This window comes from Hemiscyllium ocellatum, chromosome 13 (assembly GCF_020745735.1).
Source record: "Hemiscyllium ocellatum isolate sHemOce1 chromosome 13, sHemOce1.pat.X.cur, whole genome shotgun sequence".
Classification (NCBI taxonomy): domain Eukaryota; kingdom Metazoa; phylum Chordata; class Chondrichthyes; order Orectolobiformes; family Hemiscylliidae; genus Hemiscyllium; species Hemiscyllium ocellatum.
In genome coordinates, this window is record NC_083413.1 from 286,385 (window position 1) to 314,376 (window position 27,992).

General features: G+C 42.0%; 1 protein-coding gene across 12 annotated transcripts in view; it reads right to left on the bottom strand.

The window, feature by feature from the left end:
- Positions 1 to 4,754: 4,754 nt before the first annotated feature.
- Positions 4,755 to 27,992, bottom strand: part of mecom (MDS1 and EVI1 complex locus) — a 239,013-nt gene continuing 215,775 nt past the window's right edge. For 11 of the 12 annotated variants that reach the window (XM_060834453.1, XM_060834462.1, XM_060834461.1 and 8 more), the window contains 3 exons: positions 17,761 to 17,997; positions 16,686 to 16,881; positions 4,755 to 6,205 (listed from right to left, as the gene is read on the bottom strand). In XM_060834453.1, the coding sequence (XP_060690436.1) occupies positions 6,071 to 6,205; positions 16,686 to 16,881; positions 17,761 to 17,997 (568 nt within the window). In that variant the 3' untranslated portion in view covers positions 4,755 to 6,070. The remainder of the gene's footprint in view (positions 6,206 to 16,685; positions 16,882 to 17,760; positions 17,998 to 27,992) is intronic. The other variant, XM_060834459.1, reaches the window with a different exon arrangement.

Here is a 27,992-nt window from a genome sequence, read left to right on the forward strand (position 1 = left end):
AAACTGACTTATTAATTGACTTTTGAAGTGTTACATGTCTGTCATGATGTGAGCATGTCAATGCAGGTGGGTGGAAATAATTAGGCTGGACTTTTGCCCAGCGTGCTGCCCAAGCAAAGTGAGAATGAAGAGAAAACTGGAGCAGAGGGGCATCCCTGTGTCAACCCAGCAATGAAGCCTGCCATGTTCTCATTCACCTCAGCTTTTGCAAATAATGCTGAAGTTAGCAGGAACTTGCAACCCTTTGGGATGCCCTATCATTTCATGGAATCACATCAATGTTATGGCACAGATGGAGGTCATTCATCCTAACATATCTGCTTACTTTGTGAAAATGTTTTATCGCACATATCACCTGCTACCTTTGAAAATTGCCATGATGTGGAGGTGCTGGTCTTGGACTGGTTTGGAGAAAGAGAGGACTGCAGATGCTGGAGATCAGAGCTTAAAAATGTGTTGCTGGAAAAGCGCAGCAGGTCAGCCAGCATCCAAGGAACAGGAGAATCGACGTTTCTGGCATAACCCCTTCTTCAGGAAACTTTGGACTGGTTTGGACAAGGTCAAAAATCACGTGCTATCTGACACCTTTAATGCATTGTCTGACCTGAGATGTCACCTCTTTTATCTGAAAAAGCCTTAAGTTATCTTGGGGCATTGACTTGAAAAGAGATTCTGGGATTGGCATATTAATCAGACAAAACCTGCACCTCCATTCTAACTAATTAAAGATGAGTTCAATTCATTTGCATCAGTTGTATGACCCTTTTGATCTTTTACACATAAATTCTGAGTCTGATGTCTCCTTTCTCACTAGCACCTGAAGAAGAGTGAGGCTCTGAAAGCTTGTGTTTTCAAATAAACTTATTGGACATTGACCTGGTGCCACATGATTTTTGACTTCGAAAATTGTATTCTTGGTCCTGGTGTAAATGGGAATAATTTCTCCGTGACTGTTTTATTTCGATTTTTCATGATTTTGAAAACTTCTATCTATTTCAACTTCAATTAATTTTTATCTCTCCAAGGAGAACAGTTCCAAACTCATCGAGTCACACAGCATAGAAACAGATCCTTTGGTCCAACTCATCCACGCCGATCAGATATCCCAATCCACTTAATCCTATTTGCCAGCATTTGGCCTGTACCCATCTAAATCCTTCCTATTCACGTATCCAATTACGGATGCCTTTTGAATGTTGTAATTGCATCCACTTCCACCACTTCCTCTGGCAGCTCATTCCAAACATGCACTACCCTCTTTGTGAAAAATGTTGCCCCTCAGACCCTTTTTCAATTTTATCCACCCCACCTTAAACCTCTGCCCTCTAGGTTTAGCTAGGAAAAAGACCTTGGTTAATTACCCAATACATGCCCCTCACGATTTTATAAAGCTCTATAAGGCCACCCCTCAGCATCTGACACTCCCTGAGAAAAGGTCGCATCCTATTTGGTGTCTACCTATAATTCAAACCATCTAGTCCCAGGAATATCCTTGTAAATCCTTTCTTCACCCTCTCAAATTTAACAACATCCTTCCAATAAAAGGGCAACCAGAATTTTAGGCAGTACTGGAAAAGTGGCTTCACCAATTGTGGTCCTGTACAGCTACAATATGACATTCAAACTCCTATACTTAATTTCTCCAATCTATTTTCATAACTAAAGTTTCTCATCCCTGCAACTATTCCCATCAGCCTCTTCTGCATTCTCTCCAAAGCATTCACATCCTCCCTGTAGTGTGACACCCATAACTGGACACAATTTAGATTAGGAGACAGTGAGGACTGCAGATGCTGGAGATCAGATTTGAGAGTGTGGTGCTGGAAAAGCGCAGCAGGTCAGGCAGCATCCGAGGAGCAGGAGAATCAACGTCAATTTTCCTGCTCCTCAGATGCTGCCTGACCTGCTGTGCTTTTTCAGCAACACACCCTCAACAATTTAGATTCCCTGCAGTGTGGAAACAGGTTCTTTGGCCCAACAAGTCCACACCAATCCTCGGAAGAGAACCCACCCAGACCCAGTCTCATACCCTACATTTACCAACACTATGGGCAATTTAGCATGGCCAATTCACCTAACCTGCACATCTTTGAATTGTGTGAGGAAAATGGAGCACCCAGAGGAAATCCACGCAGACATGGGGAGAATGTGCAAACTCTACAGAGACAGTCATCCGAGGCAGGAATTGAACCCCTCTCTGGCAATGTGAGGCAGCAGTACTAACCACTGAGTCACAATATTCCAGCTGAGATCCAATAAGTGTCTTGCATAAAATTAGCATAACCTCCTTGCTCTTATACTCCATGGCCCTGCTAATAAAGCTCAACACACTGCATACTTTATGAACTGCTCTCTCCACTGTCCTACTACTACTTCCAATAATTTGTGCACATTTATACCCATGTCCCTCTAGAAATGTACTCCTTATTTTTTAATTGCTTTTCTATGCCTTTCTATTGCCTTTCAAGACAAAAGATGGAAACTTATAGGCCCAAGACCAAAGATGGAAAATTATAGGCCAATTAGCCTAACCTCGGTTTTTGGTAAAATTCTAGAATCCATCATTAAGGATGAGGTTTCTAAATTCTTGGAAGAGCAGAGTCTGATTAAAACAAGTCAACATGGATTTAGTAAGGGGAGGTCGTGTCTGACAAACCTGTTGGAATTCTTTGAAGAGGTGACAAGTAGGTTAGACCAGGGAAACCCAGTGGATATGGTCTATCTAGACTTCCAAAAGGCCTTTGATAAGGTGCCACACGGGAGGCTGCTGAGCAAGATGAGAGCCCATGGTGTTCGAGGTGAGCTACCGGTATGGATTGAGGATTCGCTGTCTGACAGAAGGCAGAAAGTTGGGATAAAAGGTTCTTTTTCGGAATGGCAGCCGGTGACAAGCGGTGTCCCACAGGGTTCAGTGTTAGGACCGCAGCTGTTCACATTATATATTAATGATCTGGATGAAGGAACTGGGGGCATTCTAGCGAAGGTTGCCGATGATACAAAGTTAGGTGGACAGGCAGGTAGTACTGAGGAAGTGGGGAGGCTGCAGAAGGATCTAGACAGTTTGGGAGAGTGGTCCAGGAAATGGCTGATGGAATTCAACGTGAGCAAATGTGAGGTCTTGCACTTTGGAAAAAAGAATAAAAGCATAGACTACTTTCTAAATGGTGAGAAAATTCGTAAAGCCAAAGTACAAAGGGATCTGGGAGTGCTAGTCAAGGATTCTCTAAAGGTAAACATGCAGGTTGAGTCCGTGATTAAGAAAGCGAATGCAATGTTGTCACTTATCTCAAGAGGGTTGGAATATAAAAGCACCGTTGTGCTACTGAGACTTTATAAAGCTCTGGTTAGGCCCCATTTGGAGTGCTGTGTCCAGTTTTGGTCCCCACACCTCAGGAAGGACATACTGGCACTGGAGCGTGTCCAGCGGAGATTCACATGGATGATCCCCGGAATGGTGGTTATAACATAGGAGGAACGGCTGAGGATCCTGGGGTTGTATTCATTGGAGTTTAGAAGATTAAGGGGAGATTTAATAGAAACTTACAAGATAATACATGGCTTGGAAAGGGTGGACGCTAGGAAATTGTTTCCGTTAGGCAAGGAGACTAGGACCCGTGGACACAGCCTAAGAATTAGAGGGGGTCAATTCAGAACAGAAATACGGAGACATTTCTTCAGCCAGAGAGTGGTGGGCCTGTGGAATTCATTGCCATGGAGTGCAATGGAGGCCGGGACGCTAAATGTCTTCAAGGCAGAGATTGATAAATTCTTGTGATGTCACAAGGAATTAAGGGCTACGGGGAGAATGCTGGTAAGTAGAGTTGAAATGCCCATCAGCCATGATTGAATGGCGGAGTGGACTCGATGGGCCGAATGGCCTTACTTCCGCTCCAATGTCTTATGGTCTTATGCTGTTCCAAGATCACCTTCTCTGTACTGAATTTTACCTGCCATCTTTCCAGCCACTCCACCAATTTGTCAATGTTCTTTTGAATTTTTATGTATTTTCCTAATCAGTCTACTCAGAGATCTTATGACGCACCTCTGGAGGAGGTGGGACTTGAGTCGGGGTCTCCTGGCTCAGGTGGTTAAGGCCACTACCACTGCTCCACAACAGTCCTTTTGAATTTCTGACATTTTCACAGTTTACAATACTTTCAAGCTTCATACCATTAACAATCTTTGAAATTGTGCCCTGCACATCAACATCTAGATCTCTAATAGGACATGAAAAGCAAGGATTTCAACATTAATCCCTGGGAAACTCCAAAGAAATTGTCCCCAAGCCCAAAACGTATCCATCGATTATTACTCTGTTTCCTATCCCTCAGCCAATTCTGTATCCATGTTGCTATGCTCCCCTTATGCCATGAACTATAGATTTTCTGTAATAGTCTTTGCAAATGATCTATAATGCAGCCCTTTGAAAACATTATACAGTATTTCCTAGGAGAGGAGATTCCAGTAGGTATTTAAATACTTTAGCACACCTTCCTTGGGTATGAATTTGTCCAGTAAAAGCTGGGACTACTGAGCACCCCAATCCTGCTCCCCTACTTCCTCTAACCTGTCTCTGCAAATTGTTATCCAATATGGACAGTCACCTGGTCTCAGGAGACTAGATAGTGACATACACACTTCAGACACTGTTATACTCTTGCTCATTGCCACAATCAAGATGCCTTGAAAACTCTTACAACACATGAAAAGCTCAGAGGGATGAACACATAGGCACCAACAGGCATTAGGTTTGCTTTTATTTTTATTAGCTGTTCTTCTCATTATATTTTTATTTAAATGCATAACAGATACATTGTACAAAGCATTTAGAGAAAGTACCTCAACTTGCTGGCTATTCAAAATCAGATATAAACAAAAAAAAGACAAATTTGCTCCGCCATAACTGGCGAAATAAAAGAAATACAATCTGTTTTTTTGTTTTTTAAAACTTAAGTTTGGCACATTTATACCTTAATTGCTGCCACTGAATAGGATTACTGGAACAAAACACCACACAAGCAGACAAACAGCTTAAAATATCAGGTACAGGTCTAATTAGAAGAATCATGCTGTAATGAAGGAATCATAACTGCTTATACAATCGAATCAGCTCATTGTATTAAACAAAACAAACTAAGTAAAGTCTATTCATTAGGCAGATTCATTTAAACGCATAAGATTGTTTTTTTTGTTTTTTTAACAACACTATTTGGCACTCGTGTATATCCATTGTCTCCCCTCCCTTCCCAATTCCTCCCTAACCCAAATTCAGAATCATAGATCTCAACCTGTGTTATAAAGCACCTGTGAGCACTTGTGTATGCTTGCGTGTGGACTGAACAGTGCGAGATTGTTAAACAGACAAATAAATAGCACAGTGCTACACACACTTAATAAAAAGTTATAAAAAATGATTGTCTAAAATTAAAGTTAATTTGAAAAAATTGTGGGGAGAAAAATATTTCTTTGTGAAAGCAGATTGCTGGTCTTCAGTGAGGAACTGGTATCTTTATCCTATGAAGTTAGGTTTGAATTGTTTTAATTATACAAAAAAAAGCAAAAAAAATTGATTTGTGCTTAAAAGAACACAAAGTAATGCAGATAGCAATTTATACAGGAAGAGCCAATGTCACCCAATCTCCCCTCTCACCCATCAAATGAATTTTATACAAATGATTTAATCTTCAATAAATCGAGTGCTAGAATAAATTGAAAATCGTCAAACCCTCTCCCAGTGAGTTCAATGGAAGACGGTCTCTTGTGCCATTGAGGCATGAGCTCCCAGTTCCTAGTCGAACTACTTTGTGTCGCAACGATCCTCACAACAATGCAGCTGCCTTCGCTGTGCAAAACAAAATACTAGGAGAATAAATACAATTTCATTTTTTTAAAACTGTCAGTTTAAGGTCACAAAATTCCGATTGGGGTGACCCAGCAGATTTCTAAGGCATTCTGCTCAGGAGTCTCTTTCTATAAATAGACACAAAGGAAAGGATAAAAATGAATGAAACAGAGAAATGTCATGCTATGTATGACGTTGGACTTGGTCCCATCTGGTTATTGCAAAGTGTCATACATGGCTCATAGACTGGAGAGTGTTTGGCTCTGTCGCTGTTCTTGGCATGCTGTGCCACATGTTGGGGGCATTGTGAGATCCAGAATGGATAGATTCTTTATCGGACAAAGAAAGCATCATGGCATATGCCTGTAAAAAGAAGGAAAGAAAAGGGATGAGAATCAGAAAAGGAATATTTATTTGAATGGGGATCATATGGCATTTCAAATAAACTTTATTTGCTTATTAGTTTTCTGCTTATTTCAATTGTTTTGTCTTCCTTGTACCCATACCACATTTGCTCAAATTTTAAGTCTGGCCTGATTTACAATTACTTACATAATGTTAAACATAGTAAAGCATCACAAGTTGCTTCACATGAATATTGATCTAGCAGTTACAACTGTAATCAACAACTTGAAAAACAGCATGTGTCATGGTGTCAGGATCAAAATTCGGAAAATTATTCGGTATTTTTTTCAAAATCAATGAGCTACAGCTTTCTTAAAGTTTTTAGTGGGTGTTTGTAGTGCAGATTTCTTAGGGTGCTGTCAGAAAATGGGAATTGCGAATTCAGTTGCAGTATTAGACCTAAAGATTTAATCCCATGGTCATACAAGTTAGGAAGGTCACCTCCAAACAAAAACAGAAATTTCTGGAAAAACACAACAGGTCTGGCAGCATCTATGAAGAGAAATCAAGAGTTAATGTTTCAGGTCGAATGCCCCTTCCTCAGATCCCAATTTATTTGATGAATGGTCTGATCCTATCTTACCCTCGGTTAGGTTAAGGTTGGGATTAGGGTTAAAGTTAGAGGTAACCAGATTACGACAGCATTAAAACTTGCTGGAGTATCTGCTCTGGTTGAGTTGTCTCGCAGCCCTTGGTCAAGACTCTCCCTCCTGAGGGACACACCTGGCATTTTCTGCTACCTGTGTTTCTCAAACAAAACTGGGCAGGAAAATAAGTTGCATATTTTGTGTTGAGCAGACACAGTCAATCTAGCTGATTCTTCCTTACTCTATTAATTAAGCTCATTCCAAATGGATGCTGTGTAGTTGGACTAATTTATGTTAGAATCAGGGGCCTTATAAGCTTGAACCATGGAACTGTGGAACCAAAAGGTTACAGCACAGAAAGAGGCCATTCAGTCCATCACATCTGCACCAAATGAATAATCCCACTTCCCAGTATCTGGTCCATAGCCTTGCAGGTTATCTCAGATGCAGAACCTGGTTCCTTTTTAAATCAGTTTGAAGTTCCTTTAAAAGCACTTTGATGAGTACTTGAAATGCCAAAACATTGAAGATTATGGACCAAGTACTGGAAAGTGAGACTCGTGTAGATGTTAATCTGTGCAGACTTGATGGACTGAAGGGCCTCCTCTGCTGTGTTATTCTATAATTCTGTAACAGAGACATGGGTTTCACAGGGGCAGGAATGGTTGCTTGGTGTTCCAGGGTTTAGAACACTTAAAAAGAACAGGGAGGGTGGAAAAAGAGGAGGGGGTGTAGCATTGCTAATCACAGCTACAGAAATGAAGGTTGTTGAGGAAGGTTTGTCTACTGAGTCAGTCTGGGTGGAAGGTAGGAACAGCAAGGGAACAGTCACTGCATTGGGGGTTTTCTGTCGACCACCTAATAGCAGTAGAGAGATTGAAGATCTCATAGGTGGGCAGATTCTGGAGAAATGCAAAAGTAGCAAGGTTGTTATTATGGGTGATTTCAACTTTCCGAATATTGACTGGAACCTCCTTAGTGCAGATGGTTTGGATGGAGCTGTTTTTGTCAGGTGTGTTCAGGAGGGTTTCCTTATTCAGTATGTAGACAGATCGACGAGGGGAGAGGCCATTTTGGATTTGGTGTTCGGCAACGAGCCAGGACAGGTGTCAGATCTCACGGTGGGAGAACACTTTGGTGACAGTGATCACAACTGCCTCACATTTAGCATAAGCTTGGAGAGTGAAAGGAGCAGTTACCAAGGGACGATATTTAATTGGAGAAAAAGAAATTATGACACTATCAGACAGGAGTTGGGAAGTACAAACTGGGAGCAAGTGTTCCACAGAAAGGGCACAGCAGACGTGTGGAGACTGTTCAAGGAGCAGTTATGCGTGATGCACAAACTTGTTCCTCTGAGACAGGTAAGAAGGGATAAGATTAAGGAACCTTGGATGATGAGAACAGAGGAGTTTCTCGTCAAAAGGAAGAAGGCAGCTCACATAAGGTGGAGAAAGCAAGGATCTAGCACAGCTTTATAGGATTACAGACTTGCGGGAAAGGAACTTGGAAATGGACTGAGGAGAGCCAGGAGGGGTCGCAAAATAGGCAAGGAAAGAGGGTTAAGGAGAACCCAAAGGTGTTTTACTCATATGTGAGGAATAAGAGAATGATCAGGGAGAAGGTAGGGCCCGATCAGGGATAGCGGGAGGAAAATGGGAAGCCTTCAGAAATGAGATAACGAGAATCCAGAGAAAATATATTCCTGTCAGGGTGAAAGGAAAGGCTGGTAGGTATAGGGAATGCTGGATGACTAAAGAAATTGAGGGTTTGGTTAAGAAATAAAAAGGAAGTATACATAAGGTATAGACAGGATAGATCGAGTGAATCCTTAGAAGAGTACAAAGGCAGTAGGAGTATACTTAAGAGGGAAATCAGGAGGGCAAAAAGGGGACATGAGATAGCTTTGGCAAATAGAATAAAGGAGAATCCAAAGGGTTTTTACAAATATATTAAGGACAAAAGGGTAATTAGGGAGAAAATAGGGCCCCTCAAAGATCAGCAAGGCGGCCTTTGTGTGGAGCCATGAAAATGGGGGAGACACTATACAAGTATTTTGCATCAGTATTTACTGTGGAAAAAGATATGGAAGAGGTAGACTGTAGGGAATGAGATGGTGACACCTTGCAAAATGTCCATATTACAGAGGAGGAAGTGCTGGATGTCTTGGAACGCATAAGGGTGGATAAATCCCCAGGATCTGATCAGGGGTACCCTAGAACTCTGTGGGAAGCTAGAGAAGTGATAGCTGGGCCTCTTGCTGAGATATTTGTATCATCGATAGTCACAGGTGAGATGCCCGAAGACTGGAGGTTGGCTAACGTGGTCCCACTGTTTAAGATGGGTGGTAAAGACAAGCCAGGGAAATATAGACCGGTGAGCCTGACCTCGGTGGTGGGCAAGTTGTTGGAGGGAATCCTGAGGGACAGGATGCACATGTATTTGGAAAGGCAAGGACTGATTAGGGATAGTCGACATGGCTTTGTGCATGGGAAATTATGTCTCACAAACTTGATTGAGTTTGTTGAAGAAGTAACAAGGAGGATTGATGAGGGAAGAGCGGTAGATGTGATCGATATGGACTTCACTAAGGCGCTCCCCGTGGGAGACTGATTCGCAAGGTTAGATCTCATGGAATACAAGGAGAACGATCCATTTGGATACAGAACTGGCTCAAAAATAGAAGACAGAGGGTGGTGGTGGAGGGTTGTTTTTCAGACTGAGGCCTGTGACCAGTCGAGTGCCACAAGGATTGGTGCTGGGTCCTCTATTTTTTGTCATTTACAAAAATGATTTGGATGATGTGAGCATAAGAGGTACAGTTAGTAAGTTTGCAGATGACATCAAAATTGGAGGTGTAGTGGACAGTAAAGAGGGTTACCTCAGATTACAACAGGATTTTGACCAGATGGGCCAACGGGCTGACAAGTGGCAGATGGAGTTTAATTCAGATAAATGTGGGGTGCTGCATTTTGATAAAGCAAATCTTAGCAGGACTTATACACTTAATGGTAAGGTCCTAGGGAGTGTTGCTGAACAAAGAGATTTTGGAGTGCAGGTTCATAGCTCCATGAAAGTGGAGTCACAGGTAGATAGGATAGTGAAGAAGGTGTTTGGTATGCTTTCTTTTATTGGTCAGAGTATTGAGTACAGGAGTTGGGAGGTCATGTTGTGGCTGTACAGGACATTGGTTAGGCCACTGTTGGAATAGTGTGCAATTCTGGTCTCCTTCCTATCGGAAAGATGTTGTGAAACTTGAAAGGGTTCAGAAAAGATTGACAAGGATGTTGCCAGGGTTGGAGGATTTGAGCTACAGGGAGAGGCTGAACAGGCTGGGGCTGTTTTCCATGGAGTGTTGGAGGCTGAGGGGTGACCTGATAGAGTTTTACAAAATTATGAGGGGCATGGATAGGGTAAATAGACAAAATCTTTTCCCTGGGGTCAGGGGAGTCTAGAGGGCATAGGTTTAGGGTGAGAGGGGAAAGATATAAAAGAGACCTAAGGGGCAACTGTTTCACACAGCAGGTGGTACGTGTGTGGAATGAACTGCCAGAGGAAGTGGTGGAGGCTGGTACAATTGCAACATTTAGAAGGCGTTTGGATGGGTATATGAATAGGAAGGGTTTGGAGGGATATGGGCCGGGTGCTGGCAGGTGGGACTAGATTGGGTTGGGATATCTGGTTGGCATGGACGTGTTGGATCGAAGGGTCTGTTCCATGCTGTACATCTCTATGACTCTATCTATGACTCTATTCCAAAATTTGGCAGGAGCTGGGGAATGTGGCTGGTTGAAGGGAAATCCACGTTCAATATGTGGGAGGCTTTTAAAGAGAACTTGATTAGAGTTCAGGAGAGATATGTTCCTGTGAAAATGAGGGATAGAAATGGCAAGTTTAGGGAACCATGGATGACAGGTGAAATTGTGAAACTAGCTAAGAGGTAAAAGGATGCTATATAACATCTCAGCGAATGAAGGCAGATGAAGCTTTGGAAGAATATCGGGAATATAGGACCAATCTGAAATGAGGAATTAAGAGGGCTAAAAGGGGTCATGAGATATCCTTAGTGAGCAGGATTAAGGAAAAATCCCAAAGCCTTTTATTCATACATAAGGAGCAAGAAGTTAACTAGGGAAAGGGTTGGCCCACTCAAGGGCAAAGGAGGAAAGATATGCGTGGAGTCAGAGAAAATGGGTGAGATTCTTATTGAGTAATTTGTATCAGTATTCACCGAGGAGAGGGACATGGTGGATGTTGAGGTTAGGGATAGATGTTTGATTACTCTAGGTCAGGTCGGCATAAGGAGGGAGGAAGTGTTCTGGATTCTAAAAGGCATTAAAGTGGACAAGTCCCCAAGTCTGGATGGGATTGATCCCAGGTTACTGAGGGAAGCAAGAGAGGAAATAGCTGGGGTTTTAACAGATATCTTTGAAGCATTCTTGAAAACAGGGAAGGTCCCAGAGTACTGGAGAATTGCTAATGTTGTCTCCTTGTTTAAGAAGGGTAGCAGGGATAATCCAGGTATTACAGACATGTGAACCTGACGTCACTGGAGAAGATGCAAAGGGATAGGATATATGCCCATTTGGAAGAAAATGGGCTTATCAGTGATAAGCAGCATGGTTTTGTGCAGGGCAGGTCAAGTCTTACAAACCTAATAGAATTATTTGAAGAGTTGACAAAGTTGGTTGATGAGGGAAGGGATGTAAGTGTTAAATGCATGGACTTCAGTAAGGCATTTGATAAAGTGCCCCATGGTAGGCTGACGAAGAAGGTGAAGTTGCATGAGGTCCAGGGTGTTCAAGCTGGATGGCTAGAGAACTGGCTGGGGAACAGGAGACAGAGAGTAGTAGTGGATGGGAGTTTCTCAAAATGGAGAGCTGTGATCAGTGATGTCCCACAGGGATCCGTGCTGGGATCACTGTTATTTATGATAGACAGAAATGATTTAGAGGAAAATGTAGGTTGTCTTATTAGCAAATTTGTAGATGACACTAAGATTAGTGGAATAGCAGGTACTGAAGGGGTTAGAGGATATAGCAAAATGTAGATAGATTGAAGAATTGGGCAGAGAAATGGTAGATGGAGTTCAATCTGGACAAATGCGAGGTGATGCATTTTGGAAGGTGCAGTTCCAGACCTAACTATACAGTAAATGGAAAAGTCCTGGGGAAAACTGATGTACAGAGAGATATGGGTGTTCAAGGCCATTGTTCCCTGAAGGTGGCAACACAGGTCAGTACAGCAGTCAAGAAGGCATATGGCATGCTTTCCTTCATCAGATGGGGTATTGAGTACAAGAGTTGGCAGTTGGAAAGACTTTGGTTCAACCACATTTGGAATACTGCGTCCAGTTCTGGTCGCCACATTATCAAAAGGATGTGGATGCTTTGGAGAGGGTGCAGAGGAGGTTCATCAGGATGTTGCCTGGTATGGAGGGTGCTAGCTATGGAAGGGGTTGAGTAGATTAGGATTATTTTCATTGGAAAGGAGGAGGTTGAAGGGGGACCTGATTGAGGTCTACAAAATCATGAGAAATATTGACAGGGTGGACAGTAAGAAACATTTTTCCAGAATGGGGAACTCAATTACTCAGGGTCACAAGTTCAAGATGAGAAGACAAGAGTTTAGGGGATATATACGGGGAAAGTTCTTCAAACAGAGGGTGATGGGTGCCTGGAATGCGTTGCCAGCAGAGGTGGTAGGGGCGGGAACGACAGCATCATTTAAGATGTTTCTAGACAGACACATGAATGGGCAGGGAGCAGAGGGATAAAGATCCTTAGAAAATAGGTGATAGGTTTAGATAGTGGATCTGGATCAGCGCAGACTTGGAGGGCCGAAGGGCCTGTTCCTTTGCTGTAATGTACTTTGTTCTTTGTTCTTCTTTGTTCTTTGTTAATTTCTTTCACTACTAATTACCTGCCCAACCTGTCTCTATAAATTTTCAAATTATGTTTCCTACATTTAAGCCTAATTCATTAATATAAAGCACAAACAGCAATGGACTCAAAACTAAACTCTGTGAAACTTCTATGAAAACCACTTTCCATTCACAAAGGTATCTACCAACTATTCCTCTTTATTTCCTGTTCAGGACAAATTTTGGATCCAATTCACCATATTCCTTGGGATCCCATGGGCTTAATTTTTCTGATCAGTCTGCTATGTGGGATCTTGTCAATTGCATTTCTAAAATCTATATATACAACATCTATTGTATGACCCTGATCAATCCTCGTCACTTCCTCAAGTTAGTAAAACATGACCCCTTAAAGCCATGCTAACAATTGATGGCTATTCCATGCTTCTCTCAGTATTGATTCCAGAAACTGCCCACCACTGACATCAAATTGACCAGCCTATAACTGTTTTCTCTATTCCTTGGACCCTTTTTGAATAGTTTATAACATTTACAGAGCTCTAATCCTCTGGTATCTCATCTGCATCTAGTGAGGATTTGAAAATGATCCTCAGAGCTTTCATTATTTCCTCTCTGGCTTCACTTAACAGCTTCGGATAAAATCCAACTGGCGCTAATGATTATTTATCTTTAAGGAGATCAGTACTTCTCTTCTGATCATACCCTTTTTTATCTAATATTTCAAACTTCTCTGGACCATCCCAATCCTTTATGAAAACAGAGACAAAACGTTCAATTCAAACCCTGCCACACCTTCTGCATCTAAGCGTAAGTTACCCTGTACATCTTTGATAGGTTCAACACTGTCCTTTGTCATTCTCTTGCATTTAAAGTACTGAAAATATAACTTGGGACTTCCCATGCTTCTGGATAAATAGGGAACTCCAAATTTGGCAGCGCCATGCATTTTCTTCATGGGATGTGTCTACACTGTGCTCCTTGAATCTTGTTTATGAGTGCTTCCCACTGATTTGACAATGACTTTCCCTCAAGTAGTTGTAACTAGCCCATAATTGCCAGATCACCTCACACTCACCCCCCAGTCTAGTTCATTTACTCATGTTCTTTGTCTCTTTCCATAATGAAGCTAAACCTATCTGTATCATGAATCATCCGCTGCTATCTTAGCTTCATTTTCTAAATTGAATCTAGAATTGCTTGTTATGTGCTAGCTTAAAGTTGTAGAGTCATACACCAAATGGCACAGAAATAGGCCTGTTCCTCGGATGCTGCCTGAACTGCTGTGCTTTTCCAGTACCACTCTAATCTTGACTCTGATCTCCAGCATCTGCAGTCCTCACTTTCACCTTTGGTCCAACCAGTCCACACTGACCATTATCCTAAACTAAACTAACTCCAGCTGCCTGCACTTGGCCCATATCCCTCCAAACATTTCTTATTTGTGCACTTTTCTAAATGTCAAAACATTGTAACTGTACCTGCATCCATCACTTCCTCTGGATGTTCATTCCACACACAAACCATTCTCTGTGTAGAAGAATTGCATCCTATCTTTTGTCAATCTTTCTCCTGTGATGCTCTTGCTCCTGTAACGAGGTTGATGTGGTCCTTGTTTTTTTTTTCTCAGACAGGCCATAAACGCAGCAATTCTGAAAATCCCAGCTTTCAATGGGTTCCAGTCTGATTATAGCTAACAGATACTGCCTCAGGAAAATGGTTTTCAAGTTTTTAATAAAGACACTTGTACAATGAAAGAGGAATGGCCAGTTCTCTCAGCTCAGTTTTACTCTGGTTTGATCTGGCTATTTACTGAAAGCAGTCAGGTAGCTGTAAAAGCTGCTGAACCCAAAGAAGCAGGCCCATGCTGATTCTCCTCTCTCTCTGACTAGTCTCCTGTCAGAACCTGTGTTTGATTTTACCTTTTATGCCAAGGGGAGTTTATGGGGATTGTTGCAAGTATTGGGAATAGCATCATTAAGTTGGGATAATCTGTTGGGTTTTTGGATAGATTAAATTATTTGGCATTCTCTTCTCTTACGTTTGTGTTTCTTTCAGTAATTTTGTAAATAAATTCTGTTTTGTTTAAAATTAAGTGGTTTGATCAGCAGCATCTTTCCTGTAATATCCACATTACATCCACTTAAAACAACCAGCAAAGTTAGGGTCTGGGCTGCTTTCTTGAAATATTTTAAGGGTGTCTGCCCTGGTCCATAACACTCCTCTCATCTTAAAGATTGGCCTTCTAATCTTGAAATCTCTCACCCTAGGGAAAAGATGCTTGCTGTTCACCTTATCTATACCCCTCAGGATTTTATAAGTCTTTATAAGGCTATTCTATAAGTCACCAAATAACCTCCTTTACTGCAGTGAAAAAAGTCCCAGCCGAGACAGCCTCTCCTGATAACTCAAATCTTCCCCCATTCCTGGCAACATCTTGGTAAATCTCTTCTCCATCTTAACAATATTCTTCCCATAAAGGTGACCACAACTGAACACAGTACTCCAGAAATAAAGACAGAAATTGCTGGAAAAACTCATCTGGGAAGAGAAATCAGAGTTAACGTTTCAGGTCCGGTGACCCTTCCTCAGAATGGTACCCCAGAAAAGGCCTCACTAATATCTTGCACAACCTCAACATAACATCCCAACTCCAAAAGTCTCAGCAATGAAGGCAAGCATGCTAAATGCCTTCTAAATCATTTTATCGATATGTGATGCAAACTTCAAATAATTATGTACCTGAACTGCACGTCTCTTTTGAATGAAGTTCAAGAATTGTGTGGTCTGTGCCTTTTACAATTGTTGCATCTGTGTTAGAATAATTGAATCCTTACAGTGCAGATGCAGGCTGTGTGGCCTATTGGGTCTTCATCAATTCTCCAAAGAGCAGTGCCTCACCCAGGCCCACCTTACTCCCATAACCCTACATTTACCATGGCCAACCCACCGAGCCTGCATAACCCTGGACACATGGGGCAATGTAGCATGACCAATCCACCTTACATGTATTTTTTGACAGTGGGAGAAAACTAGAGAACGGGGAGAATCCCACGCAGACACAGGGAGAATGTGCAAACTCCACACAGTCAGTCAACCAAGGCTGGAATTGAACCTGGGTCCCTGGTTCTTTGAGGCAGCAGTGCTAACCACTGAGCACTGTGTTTCCCACAGATATTAGGATGGTTGAAGTCCTTGATATTATTGTCCTATCATTTTTTTCAATCAAATCTGCCCACATATGTGCTCCTCTAATTCTTTCAACTACGTTGGGATCTTTATAGTACACAACTAGCAGGGTGACTGATTAAATTAAATTAGATTCCCTACAATGTGAAAACAGGCCCTTCAGCCCAACAAGTCCACACCGACTTTCTGAAGAGTAACCAACCCAGAGCCATTTCCCTACCCTCCCCCTGACTAATGCACCTAACACTGAATTAGCATGGCCAAATCAGCTGACCTGCACATCTTTGGACTGTGGGAGAAAACCCATGCAGACACAGGGAAAATGTGCAAACTCCCAATAGTTGCCCGATAGTTGCCTGAAGTGGGAACTGACCCATGGTCCCTGGTGCTGTGAGGCTGCAGTGCCAACCACTAAGCTACCATGCTGCCCAAAAACTGTTATCTTTATTTCTGAGCTCAACCCATATAGCCTCATTTAATGTTTCACTCAGTACATCATTCCTCCTTGGAGCTGTGATTGAATCTTTAATCAATAATGCTATGCCTCTACCCTTTTTCCACTTCTTCACTCTGCCTGAAAACGTGATATCTAGGCATGCTGAGCTGCTATCCTGCCCCTCTGTAAGCCAGGTTTTCATTATAGTGATGATATTTCAGGAACTCTATGAACCTCGAACCTGGATTTATCTGGGGAGTGCAACCTGATGCATTTCAGTCAACCTGCCATGGTATTACCCATCAACTTGTGCCACCAAAAATTAATTTACTCCTTGAGTCTTACCTGTGACTTAGATTTCCTGTATAAGGGCTGCTTTAGGTCTTCAGCCAGGTGGGTGGTGCTGTACGTGGTCAGATCAGCCTCACTGAACTGATTTCCCTCAGTGTTTCTTGTGCTGAGGCTGTCTGTGAAGTGTCGGATGTGTTCCAGGGCTGAGAGACTACCCTTAGTTTGGAGTCTCATATCCTCTTGCTTATAACTTGAAAAAGAAATAAATTGGTTGCTCAATGTTTAACCAAACAAAAAGTAAGTAATAACGCTTCAGTCATAGCATTTCAAATTTTCTGCCATAACAGAATTAAACAAGCTGTTTGCTGCAGTTGGGAGTGTGGTGCTGGCAAAGCACAGCAGGTCAGGCAGTATCCGAGGAGGAGGTGAATCAATGTTTCAGACATAAGCCCTTCATTAGGAGTGAGCAGTCCTCACTTTCTCCAAGGTGTTTGCGATAATGTGTCTATTGATAAATTGTGTTTAGAAGAAAACTAGTTCTTCCCTTGATATAATGTGGAACATGTGTACTCCTTCAGTACAATGAGAGATGGGCTAGACTATTGTCCACAATGTCCAACTGCAGATTTGTTGCTGAAACAATAGAGCCCATTTTAATCTGATTCACTGGGTGAGGCCAATCTTATTCCTGCCTCATCAACTGCACCTTGGATCAAGTCAATTTCATGCCGAGGGGGTTAGGTTAAAAGTATTCCGCAATATCTGAAAACTATTTTCCCTAGGCAACCTGAAAATTTGAGAATGAGCTAAAATAAGTTTATCTGTGTCCATTACTTCATGCTTCATTATCATTGTAATCTAAGAGGCCAATAAACAAAAACTAGTGTACTCCCCAGGCAACAGGGAAGTCAAAAAGCTGTAAAATATTTAACTGTGAGTTATCCTAGAGTACAGTCTATGCTTCTGCTGAATGCAAATTATGTAGGGATCTGTTTGTCTTTTTATGATTTCCCCTGCTCCCCAAAGATATCTAATTAACTGCCGGGAAATAACCATCTTCAGTCAAGGAGGTGAAAGGATTAATTGGAGTTCAATTGGACACCAAGTGTCTGTCACAGATTACACCAACCTGCTGGGAGAGTCCATGCTGTTCTGCTCTGGTTTCGTCAGCTCATCATAATCAATTCCATCTTGATTTGCTCCATCCAGTTTAAAGGCAATCGGATCATTGACCGACTTTTTCACGCTGTTACATCCACCTTCTTCTTCTAGTTCCACATCTTCCTCTTCTTCATCATCATCCAGTTCATGAGTTTTCTGGCTGGTCATGGGGGCTTTCTCCTCCTCACTGTGTCTTCCATTGATTCTGAGGGATAAGAAAAGCAAGGCATGCATTATCTCTAGCTACAGGATTTAAAAGGGAGTCTCAGCATTACTGCCACAAATAGATGATTGCACCCAGTCAGACAATTATCCAAAAACGTTCAAAAGGATTATTTATCCTGGAATCTTTTTATGAGGTGAAGGCCTCCTTTAAAGAGGTTTCATTTTGATTCTTATTTATCAGTGTGGCAGGAGAAAGTGAGGACTGCAGATGCTGGAGGTCAGAGTCGAGAGTGTATTGCTGGAAAAGTAAAGGCAGGTCAGGCAGCATCTGAGGAGCAGAAGAATCAACATTTCGGGCATATGCAGGTTCTTGATGAAGGGTTTAGCCCGAATGTCAATTCTTCTGCTCCTCAGATGCTGCCTGACCTTCTGTGCTTTATTAGTGTGACAGCCTTTCTTATCAACATGGGTGCAGAAAATTTTAATTTGCTGATGACACCAAATGCTGAATTGGGAAAAATGCAGGTAACTGCAGGAAGAAAGAGTTTATGGGAGTCCATAAACATGTGGCAAATATCATCCAAAGTGATGGAATTTACTTTTTGAGAGAAAAAGAAAATCAATATAAATTCAATGGTAACATTTTAATCAAAGTAGGGCAAGAAGAAATAAAAGGGGATAGATACAGAGATCTTTTAATTGCAGGATTACAGATGAAAAAAAGTGGGCAAGTGGGATACAAGGTTTTATATATTGTGCTCTGAACACAAAAATACAAAGTGCTGTGAGCAGTTTTGGATCTGCTTCTATCAGCGGATATCAAAATCATAGAAAGGCACTAGGATGATATCAAAGTCAGAATAACTATAATGACTGAGATGGGTAAAACCAAAGCTACTTTATTGATGCAAAATGGTTCATGTGAATGTAGTGGAGTTTTGTAAAAGCTCTGGTAAAGTAAGAAGTGAAAGATTAACAAAGAGATGAGTAAAGAGAAGAGATAAATTTAGGATTATTACTCAAAGCATAAAGGGAGAGATTGCTGGAATTCTTCAATATTTTTGGTTTTGTGAAAAGGATGGCATCACCTCAGGTAACTTTTGAAAACATCAATACTTTGGTACTTAATCCTATGTTGAAGGTGATATGATCATCTTTGAAACTCACTGATGGTGAGAACAAGTGGCATTGTGGATTGGTTGGAGCTTACAGAAACCAATGTCATAGTTTCTAGAATGGGATGGTGATCAATGCTTAAACCATGAATTGGATTGCACCCTATGATCCCATAATATTCTTTTTCATGCAGTGACAAGTGAGATTCTTTACTTTCTTTTCAGCAAGAAGTCAAAGAATCTCTTCCATGGCATTGGATTGTAATGGATGGAACACATTGCAGTTTCACATTTCTAACCCACTGTGGACAGATGATATCTGTTTGAAACTTGTTACTAGGTGCAAACCATAATTGACTGGGGTTAATAGGGAAAAATAAAATAATAATTTTGATTCAAAAATTGAAAACATTTTCACCAACACTTTGGAGGCTTCTAAAGGATTAAGGTAAACCATTTAAAAACTACTTGGCGAGCCAGCAGTCACAACAACATGCAATTTCCAGCAGGTTATAAAAGTAGAATTTGATGATTTTAGCTCAAACCATAAAAGCAGCCTTATTCAAATCAAGACATTCACAAACCTTGTGCACAAATGCTCAGAAATCTGATTTTCACACAATACTTTTTTTATGAATCGCCTGTGCCTCAAATATTAATCTGTCCTTTCTGTTTTTGGATGTTGACAATGTTGTATATTTTCAATATTTCTACTCTTTCTAAGAGCTCGCTAATATTCAGATGATTTAAAACAAGTGATGAGTTCAATGACATTGGAGTAAACAGTGTGAATATTAGCTTGCTATGTTATTTTACAATGAATTACAACAGAATTGCAACTGAAGTCAATGAGCCATCGATGCTTTGATGCTTCAACAAATCCAAATTTTCAAGTAAGAGTCATACTCAATGTGTTAACTCTGTTTTCGCTCTCCTCAGGTCTGTTGCGTTTTTTCCAGTACTTTGTTTATATTACAAGTTTACTCTTTACTTATTTTCACTTCTGAAGCAGGGTCACAGGATCCAAAACATTAACTCTGCTTTCTCTCCACAGATGCTACCAGACCTGCTGAGCTTTTAGCAATTTCTGATTTTGTTTCTGATTTCCAATATGCACAATTCTTCATTTCTTGCTTATTATTTATTTACTTTGCGTGCATAATTTTATTTATATAATTTTCACAATAAACTACATCGACAAGAATACACACTAGAAGATATATAATTGTGTCTGATCAGTTGTAATATACTTATCTTACTTCAGTTGGCTAGGTGGCTAGAATGCAGTTTACAGTAGTATCAAATTTATGGACCAATTCTTAAGACCATAAGACCATAAGACATAGGAGTGGAAGTAAGGCCATTCGGCCCATCGAGTCCACTCCGCCATTCAATCATGGCTGATGGGCATTTCAACTCCACTTACCAGCGTTCTCCCCGTAGCCCTTAATTCCTCGAGACAACAAGAATCTATCAATCTCTGCCTTGAAGACATTTAGCGTCCCGGCCTCCACTGCACTCCGTGGCAATGAATTCCACAGGCCCACCACTCTCTGGCTGAAGAAATGTCTCCGCATTTCTGTTCTGAATTGACCTCCTCTAATTCTAAGGCTGTGACCACGGGTCCTAGTCTCCTCGCCTAACGGAAACAATTTCCTAGCGTCCACCCTTTCCAAGCCATGTATTATCTTGTATTCCTCTATTAAGTCTCCCCTTAATCTTCTAAACTCCAATGAATACAATCCCAGGATCCTCAGCCGTTCCTCATATGTTAGACCTGCCATTCCAGGGATCATCCGTGTGAATCTCCGCTGGACACGTTCCAGTGCCAGTATGTCCTTCCTGAGGTGTGGGGACCAAAACTGGACACAGTACTCCAAATGGGGCCTAACCAGAGCTTTATAAAATCTCAGTAGTACATCTCTGCTTTTATATTCCAACCCTCTTGAGATAAGTGACAACATTGCATTCGCTTTCTTAATCACGGACTCAACCTGCATGTTTACCTTTAACGAATCCTCGACTAGCACTCCCAGATCCCTTTGTACTTTGGCTTTACTAATTTCCTCACCATTTAGAAAGTAGTCCATGCTTTTATTCTTTTTGCCAAAGTGCAAGACCTTGCACTTGCTTACATTAAATTCCATCAGCCATTTCCTGGACCACTCTCCCAAACTGTCTATCCTTCTGTAGCCTCCCCACTTCCTCAGTACTACCTGCCTGTGCACCTAACTTTGTATCATCGGCAAACTTCGCTAGAATGCCCCCAGTCCCCTCATCCAAATCATTAATATATAATGCGAATAGCTGTGGCCCCAACACTGAACCCTGCGGGACACCGCTCATCACCAGCTGCCATTCTGAAAAAGAACCTTTTATCCCAACTCTCTTCCTTCTGTTAGACAGCCAATCCTCAATCCATCCCAGCAGCTCACCTTGTTCCAGTTTTGGTGGACTTAGATCCTGCACTCTAAGGGACGGAAAGCAATGGCAATGTTATGAAAGTGTAGAAGGGTACTGTACCTCTGTAGAGAGTGAAGTCTGGAGAATTTACAGTATAACATTTAGTCCAGCAGCTAGCACTGGCTGAGTTGCTATGAGACATGACAAACTCAAATTCGGCCAATCAGTTTAAATAATATCCCAAAATACCAACCTCCAATCAAGTTTGAATTTAGTATATTGACAATTTTAAAAGCCAATGAAACAATCCAATGCTTTGGGATTTAATACCAGACAAAATTGAACAGTTGAGAGGAGAACTGTCAAGTCACCAACATGTGCAGACTGCCTGGAGAATAGCTCTCTTAAAGGTACTTTTATCTACCAATGACCTGTGAAACAGAAACCCTAAGAAGAAGAAAAGAAGACAGAAGAAGTTGGTTTTTGAAATTTGAATTTTTCTGTAAATCTTAATTGGGTGTTTTAGCGGAATAGTATTGTAGAGGGGAAGATAAAAGATAGGCTTAGATAAATGAGTTGTAAATAGTCATTAGTTAATTATTCTCTGCTAGACTTTAAAAAGAATTAAAGCTATTAATTTTTACTTTAAATAGTGACTTTTGGGATAGCTCTTTGCTTCTCGAATTTTAGCAGATTATAGCATGGGGTGAATCTTTTCTGTGCGTTGGGTTTAAGTTACCCCATGTTGTAACAGCAATCAAAGGTTTGTCTTTTTACCAATTCACTTCTGCTGGTTTATTTTATCAAATAATCCAGTTCCTGACACATTTGCTTACCATCTAAGTTATTGAGCCTGATCTCTATCAGGCAATAATGCCATTTTTTCAGATATAATAATTAACATAAATAGATTAAAAACAGAGGTGTAGGTTTGCTCACTGAGCTGTAGGTTTGAGATCCAGATGTTTCATTACCTGGCTAGGTAACATCATCAGTGGCAATCTCCAAGTGAAGTGAAGCTGTTGTCTCCTGCTTTCTATTTATATCTTTCTCCTGGATGGGGTTCCTGGGGTTTGTGGCGATGTCATTTCCTGTTCATTTTCTGAGGGGTTGATAGTTGGTATCTATATCTATGTGTTTGTTTATGGCGTTGTGGTTGGAGTGCCAGGCCTCTAGGAATTCTCTGGCATATCTTTGCTTAGCCTGTCCCAGGATAGATGTGTTGTCCCAGTCGAAATGGTGTTTTTTTTCCTCCGTGTGTAGGGCTACGAGGGAGAGAGGGTTGTGTCTTTTTGTGGCGAGCTGGTATTCGTGCATCCTGATGGCTAACTTTCTTCCTGTTTGTCCTACATAGTGTTTGTGGCAGTCCTTGAATGGAATTTTATAGATGACGTTGGTTTTGTCCATGGGATGTACTGGGTCTTTTAAGTTTGCTAGTTTTTGTTTGAGAGTGTTGGTGGACTTGTGTGTCTACTAGGATTCCGAGGGGTCTCCGTAGTCTAGCTGTCGTTTCTGAAACTTCTTTGATGTTCCCGGACAATTCTGGACAATTAAACAAGACGGAATTCCAAAAAATGAAACCAGTCGGGACCAACACTCCACGATTCTATGGACTACCAAAACTCCATAAACTAGGAGCCCCCCTCAGACCCATAGTCTCACTACCCAGAACAGCAACTTACAGACTGGCCAAAGACCTACTCGCAAGATTAAAATACCTAGTAGAAAAGTCACAACACTCCATCCACTCCACCCAGGAATTCCTAAAAATCATCAGAAATACCAAAATAGAGGAAGACAAAACAATCTCATTCGACGTAACAGCACTGTTCACCTCCATCAACATCGACCTGGCAAAGGAAACACTTACCACACTTTTAGAAGAGACCATCACACACACCCCAACCACCATCAATCACATTACCAACGAAAACATCATGAAGCTAGTGGACCTGTACCTCACCACCCACTTCACTTTCAACAACATAGTCTACAAACAAACCAACGACACACCCATGGGATCTCCGCTATCAGGATTCATAGCAGAAGCGGTAATGCAAAGACTAGAACAGCCCTAAACCATCAAACCAAAAATCTGGGTCCACCAAGTAGATGACACCTTTGTCATCACAAAACGAAACAAGATAGAAGAGACATTTAACGTCATCAACAACACCCTCACAGGCATTAAGTTCACCGACAACAAACTCGCATTCCTGGACGTCACAGTCGAAAGAAAGGACAACGGAGAACTACAAACCTGCGTATACAGAAAACCGACAAACATTGACCAAATACTTAACTACACCAGCAACCATCCCAACACACACAGACAAAGCTGTATCAGAACACTATTCCAATGAGCCACCACACACTGCAGCACAGACAAACTTCAGAAAACAGAGGAGAACCACCTATACGACATATTCAAGAAGAACGGATACTCAAAAAATACAGTCCACAGATTCCTCAAGAACAAACCATGACATGCAGACAAAACACAGCCAGAAACCCTAACCACCTTACCATACATCAAAGAAGTTTCAGAAATGACAGCCAGACTACCAAGACCCCTCGGAATCCTAGTAGCACACAAACCCACCAACACTCTCAAACAAAAACTAACATACTTATAAGACCCAGTACAACCCATGGACAAAACCAACGTCATCTACAAAATTCCATGCAAGGACTGCCACAAACACTACGTAGGACAAACAGGAAGAAAGTTAGCCACCAGGATACACGAACACCAGCTAGCCACAAAAAGACACGACCCTCTCTCCCTCGTAGCTCTACACACGGAGGAGAAAAAACACCATTTCGACTGGGGCAACACATCTATCCTGGGACAGGCTAAGCAAAGATATGCCAGAGAATTCCTAGAGGCCTGGCACTCCAACCACAACGCCATAAACAAACCCATAGATCTAGATACCATCTATCAACCCCTCAGAAAACAAACAGGAAATGACATCACCACAAACCCCAGGAACCCCATCCAGGAGAAAGATATAAATAGAAAGCAGGAGACAACAGCTTCGCTTCACTTGGAGGTCACCACTGATGATGTTACCTAGCCAGGTAATGAAACGTCTGGATATCTAACCTACAGCTCAGCGAGCAAACCTACACCCTAAACCTCAACCTGAGCTACAAACCTTCACAAACCTTGCAAAGATTAAAAACAATAAACAGTTATCCTTCTGTTGCTGTGTAATCTCTTTTTACAAGAATAAATAAAAATAGTCTATAATTTGATTGCAATCATGTGTTGGATTTTACTCAAGAAATCATTAGACTGAGTCTCACTTTAGAGAATACAAAGGGTCCAATATACTTTGAGAATTCTGTTCCAGCTCAGTGTTCTTAAGATTCATTAAATCACACTAACTATTACCAGGTGCTGGACATAACAACAGAGAGACAAATATTCACACTTTCCCTTGTACACACAAACCACAAAATTATTGCAGACATTCACACTGTGATGCATGGATATGAATTGAGGTATGTCCAAAGGTATGTTTAAGATACCTTACATACTAAAGATGTGCATTAACATTCACGTACTCATGTTAAGAAGTTACAAATATTTTTGTCCACATCATGTAAACTCAAACCTTTGCTGTTGATACAGAAAGCTCAATTTGGGAAATTTCCTGACTTACAAGATCCACCTCCGTAGAAAGGCCTCCAAATGCTAAGATTTTCACTCTGGAGGAGGTAGGTGTCAAATGGGTTGGTCCCACTGATCCCAGAGACAGCCCAGTGCCAAGGCTGACTGGTTAGAAGATGAAACTTCATTCTAGTAAGAAAGACTATTAGACTCTCAGGCACTCATCTCTCACGTGTCCTTATTACTCCCACACATCTAATTGCTACCTTCATGACAAATCATATCCCCCATCCATCCCATGTCCCTTTATATTTTCCCTGCTAACTCGTGACATTTCTTTGCCCGTTCATCCAGCATGTGTGGACTCATAAGGCACAGAGCAACAGGTGTATATGTCAATCCACAAAACAATTCACGAATCTTCATTTGGAAATAACTGACATTTCTACAGCCCTAAACCTACCTAAAAGATGTCACTGCAGCAAAGCCATCAGCTTTCTTCAGTTGTCAAAACAGAATACCCTAATGAGGAAATGCATTTTGGAGTCTGGGCTCTCAGTCAACCATGATGACAAGTAAGAATTCTTTCAGTAGAACTGAATGATATCTGAGCAGTTCTACACAGGGAGAGTTTTAGCAGGTAAAGGGGAATCAGGGTCAAATGCCAGAGACAGGAGGGGCAGCAACATCTGCATTAGTAGCACCAGCTGCCCACTCCTTAGCCACACACCAATCTCTGAGATAGAGATGATAGACCCAGAGATACTGGAGGTGAGACCTCCAAAACAGGGATGCCAGACAGAGGATCAGTATCTTGAATATTATTGCCTCTAATTTACTTTTGAGTGTATGGATGACTTAAGTGTTATTCCATTCCAATTTACTTTGTGCTTGGCAATGCCACAAGGTAATTAAACAGAGTAGACACTTGTGCATGGGGATTTTCAGCTTGCCATGTAGCCAATAGATTATTGGGAAGATTCCTCACAGGCCATGTAGTAGTGGCTCAAGAAGACCAAGTTTTTACAGGAGGTTATTTATGCCATTTGCTTCCTGTTAGAAAAGATGTCTCCTTTCATGTGAACGATTAGGATGTGACAGTGAAATTGGCTGTCACTTCAGTCTCACCTCCAAAACCTCACTCACCTCACAACCAGATCTCTGCCTTTCCCCAAAAGATTCACTGTCTTCTTAAAGGAGTGTTAGAAGTGGCTGGGGTGAAGAGGAATGAAGGAGAACATTTGTTAAGGATGACTGAGGTACAGAGGAAGCCAATGAAAAGTGGGTTAGTGTGGATTTTTGTTGTCCAGAAGGAGATGTGACAATGTATCTGGTTAGATTTGTGAGGTATGCTGTCCTGCAGAACGCTGAGCAAGAGAATACTCAGGAGGTCAGAGGTGGGGTTTGACTCCAGAAATGTTCCCCTGAGGCCCTGGACCCGCTCAGTTCACTGGCTTCAGATTGGAGGCACCACACTTCTGCTGATGATGTTCTGAGCTTTTTGCATGCATTTCTGCCTGGTCAGAGAGATTTTGCTTTTTCTTCTGTCTTTGGGAAAGATTACATCATTAGAGTTTCTTTGATCTGGCACCAGGACCTCAAGATAAAAGGACCACCTCCCATCTATAGAAATGTTCTACCAGGCCCGCTGTCAAGGAAAGGCCGCCAGCATTCTCAAAGATCTAACCCACCCTGGCAATGTTTTTGTACAACTTCTACCATCAGAGAGAAGGTACAGAAGCCTTAACACATGCACCAGCCAGTTTCATGAAAGTGTCTACCCTACTGTTGTTCGGATACTGAATGGGCTCACAAACTCTTAATATTCGCCTGGACCTGTGTTTTTGTTTTTTGCCACTGCTTACCAATTATTTCCTTACCTGTACTACTTAACTCTGTGACCTGCCTATATTGCTTACAAGACAAAACTTTTCACCGTGCCTCGGTACATGTGACAACAAATTCAATTCAATTCAATAAAAGTGATACCCTGGGAGAGGGGCTCCTTTCCAGGTCTTTGCTCCAATGCCGAGGTTAACACAGCCCCAAGTATTCACGTCCAGTGAACTCATGCTGGAATTAAACAATTACAATTCTTTTCTTTTAATAGATTTGGCATGACATCCTCACCTGTTTGACTGGGAAACATAGAAGCAGATGCTAATGCTAGAAGTATGATAAAGAGCAAAGCTGCAAATGTGTTGCTGGTCAAAGCACAGCAGGCCAGGCAGCATCTCACCACCCTCTGACGACCCCTTCTCCCGCCTCCAACACACCCCATCCACCTGGACACCCCGTGCTGGCCTCCTACCCGCCCTCGACCTCTTTATAGCCAACTGCCGCCGTGACATTAACCGACTCAACCTGTCCACCCCTCTCACCCACTCCAACCTCTCACCCTCAGAACGTGCAGCCCTCCACTCCCTCTGCTCTAATCCCAACCTCACCATCAAACCCGCAGACAAGGGAGGCGCGGTGGTAGTTTGGCGCACTGACCTGTATACCGCTGAAGCCAAACGCCAGCTCGCGGACGCCTCCTCTTATCGCCCCCTTGACCACGACCCCACCTCCCACCACCAAACCATCATCTCCCAGACCATCCAGGACCTCATCACCTCAGGGGATCTCCCATCCACCGCCTCCAACCTCATAGTCCCACAACCCCGCACCGCCCGTTTCTACCTCCTGCCCAAAATCCACAAACCTGCCTGCCCCGGCCGACCCATTGTCTCAGCCTGCTCCTGCCCCACCGAACTCATCTCCCAATACCTCGACACGGTCCTGTCCCCTTTAGTCCAAGAACTCCCCACCTACGTTCGGGACACCACCCACCCCCTCCACCTCCTCCAGGATTTTCGCTTTCCCGGTCCCCAACGCCTTATTTTCACTATGGACATC